Raw genomic sequence first — 3,225 nt, forward strand, 5'->3', positions numbered from 1 at the left:
AAAAAAAAAAAAAAAAAAAAAAAAAAAAAAAACGGTTCAAAGCAGGCGTGGGCAAAATAGTTGAGGGGCAATTTATGCAGGAGTGCTTGCCAATTTGTGCTTCCCTTATATGCGTTGCTCAAAGTGTTGCGCTTTCTTTTATTCAGAGTTTTGAAGGTTCATAATATAGGGCATTTACACTTTAAAGAAGAAAAGAGGAATGAACTTTTTTTTTTTTTTTTTTTCCTCTACACTATATAACGTGTTTTGTGGTGGAAGAATGGGGCTGAGCTTATTCTCCTTAGCAGTATACACAAGTGTGAAGATTTTTAATGCAGAGAAGCTTCTGAGCTGATAAATTGCGAAAGTGAGAAAATGCGAAACGGTAAAATTGAGAAAATGGGAAATTGCTAAAAGCGCAATGTGCAGAAGTGAGGTAAAATTTAAAAAAGGAGAAAAATTAAAATTTGTAGTATACTTTCGTATGCTTTTTTAGAATGTAAAGTTGAAATTATTTTTGGTAAAATTTATAAATGTAAAAAACACATGTGTAATTTTTTACGGCTTTACAAAAGTAACGTGCAAACCGAGGTGACGCAAATATGAAACTGCCGGTCGGGAGAGACAACGCGGAAAATGAAGGCGCAAATGCAATTTTCGCGAACGGTGATGGGTGTTCGCTTGTTTTGCTTATGGGAGAAAACAGGGATAGGAAGGATTCCCAAAAAAAGGAGTACACCGGTAAAACGGGGTACATGGCAAGGAATTTCCCCGGTAAAAAGGAGTACACAGTAGAAAATGTGTACCCCGTTGAAAACGCGTACACCGGGTGCAAAGCCAACCACGGGGAGGCCCATAAAAACGATGAAAACCTGGTAGAGTGTGCAAAATCCAAGAAGAACGAAGAGAGAGTAATCACAGGAATGATCAAGATCCTTGAGGAAATGAAAGAAAGTGATGATACATCTGATGCTGTAGATCCTGGGATCAACCCAGATGGTCATCAGGAAAGTACTGAGTGCGCTACGCAGGTGCAAAATGAAGAGGATGTCAAACGGAGTACGTGCCCACGTAGAGACGACGCAAAATTGCATGTAGGGTTGGATTATTCCACTTTCTACATTGATACACCATATAAAATTATTAAGTGCATGAATAAAGGTAGCCATTTTCTTTTTTGGAGTAATGACACACTGTGTGGTCAAAGTGACCAAGTGACAAAAGAGTTTAAAATGAATGAAATGAAAAAAAATAACAGCGAGGAGTTAAGAAACAGTAGGTTCATTTTTTTTGATAGGGAGAAAAAACTACTCGTGCTAAAGTATAACATCAGGAGTAACAGTTTTAATTACGTAAGTGAAAGCGACCCTATATATGTGTACTTTCATCAATTACATGAAAAAAAATTTTTAGATGATAATATTATTAAAGAAAAAAAAAACTGGATATTAATTTACCCGTACACATATATGAAAATATGGGAAAGCTTAACTTGTTACATTAACGAGGAGGTAATAAATAAAATTGAACCAGTTAATAAAACCTTTTGTTCCTCCTTATTGGAAGAAGAACATGAAGAAGAAAAAAAAAAAAAAAAAAAAAAAAAGGGGGGGGGTACAGATTTGCTTAGGGAAGAAGAGATGAATCTGTGCAATCAGCCCTACATGTTTTATTCCGTGATTCCAAAGTACCCCTCCAGTAAGACTTACCCAAAGGAGGGGATAGTCAGCGGTGCTAGTCGGCATAAGAAGGAAGACAATGTAGGGGTGAATACTACAGAGGTTGACGGAGCAGGCGGCATCAATATGGAGGGTGAGGATGTAGCATGTTCGGATTTATCGGTCGCTGACCATGAGGTTAACCCCGATGAGCCGCCTAACGACCATTTGGAAAGCGCGAATGAGAGCTACTTCGAACGCATCGATGTAGATGCTAAACATAAGAAGTATGTGCCGTCCGACTTAACCATCATCCATCTGGAGAAGTATTGGATTCTGAAGGAGATAATTCAGCAAGAATATACTTATGTGTATTATGAGAATGAGAAGAAGGAAGGCTTTCACAAGTTTGAAAATAAGCTTTTTTACATTTTGGGAGAATTTCAGTTTGCTTATATTCTCTTCCATTTAGGTTTTAACTACCAGTCCTTCGTTCAGTGGCGGAAGCTGTTTGAGCTCCTTTCCAATTCGCAGCACTTGGTGACCAACTTTGCAGGTGAGGGGGGTTAGGAGAGTGCCAATTACACTTTTTTTCGTGCAAGGGAAGGATAAGGGTGACGGATTGGTTGCTGTGTTTGAGGGGCTTCGTGTGGAGAGCCATTTTTTCCATGTTGTTTTAGTTTGCCCAATTGTTGCACGTCTTCCCCTTTTGTTTACTTCTTCTCCCTTTAGACTTTTTCGAAGAAGCCTTAAGAGTCATTTCCATCCACCTAAGCTACCTCAGTGATGACTTTTTTGACAACACTGAAAACAGTTTTATTCTTTTTGGAGTTTACAACATATACGAAATAGTTAGTAGCGTGGGTGAGGTGCAGGAGGGCATAACCAACGTGATGAATTCCATAGACTCTATAATTTACGCAAAGCTGGGGTTACATTTGCCCGACCTCTCCTTTGTGTATGAAGAGTTCCAGCCCACGTACGTAGATGAAGTTTAGCAGTACGAGGGACGCGCGATGACATGGTCAGGAAATTCGGGTAAAGAAAAAACAGAGGGGCTTACATAACCCTTCAGTTGTGATACCTCCAAATTAGATTGCACAATGCTGTCGGATTTTTCTTTCATGTGATATTTTTACGTACAAAAACTGTATGAAAAAGTGCAGCACGCAAACAAACACTTTCATAAATTTTGTTTTGTTTTGTATTATATTCGAAGGAAGAAATTAATATTCTTTATCTTTTTCACTTTGTTTGGCTTGATTTGGTTTCATTTGTGTTCATTTCATTTTTTTTCGACTTGTGCTACGTTTTTTCAGTTCCCTTGGGGATACATTTTCGCGTAATAGCATTTTACACCGAACAGTTCTTACGCGTGTACGGAATTTGTTGTATGTGCAAACATAAATAAATTTGGTTCAGCTGTGAGATAAATTTTAATTTCATACCGCTGAGCGGCCAAGGTTCAAAGTTTTTTTTTTTTTTTCATCCTATATTTGTATTGAACTGTGGTATGCTATTTTTAGCATGTCATGTGTGCCGATATTCGCAAGTAGCAAAGCCCACACAGTCGATACTGTAGAAATGG

The 3,225-nt window shown here is 38.2% G+C and overlaps 1 protein-coding gene across 1 annotated transcript; it reads left to right on the forward strand.

Moving 5' to 3' along the window:
* Positions 1–581: 581 nt before the first annotated feature.
* AK88_00268 (uncharacterized protein) lies at positions 582–2,635 on the forward strand (the record flags this gene model as incomplete). The annotated part of the gene is made up of 2 exons (XM_012477919.1): positions 582–2,193; positions 2,370–2,635. 2 exons carry the CDS (start codon positions 582–584, stop codon positions 2,633–2,635), a joined length of 1,878 nt encoding a protein of 625 aa, XP_012333342.1.
* Between the last annotated feature and the right edge of the window lie 590 nt (positions 2,636–3,225).

The sequence above is a fragment of the Plasmodium fragile genome, assembly GCF_000956335.1.
Source record: "Plasmodium fragile strain nilgiri unplaced genomic scaffold supercont1.2, whole genome shotgun sequence".
NCBI lineage: Eukaryota > Apicomplexa > Aconoidasida > Haemosporida > Plasmodiidae > Plasmodium > Plasmodium fragile.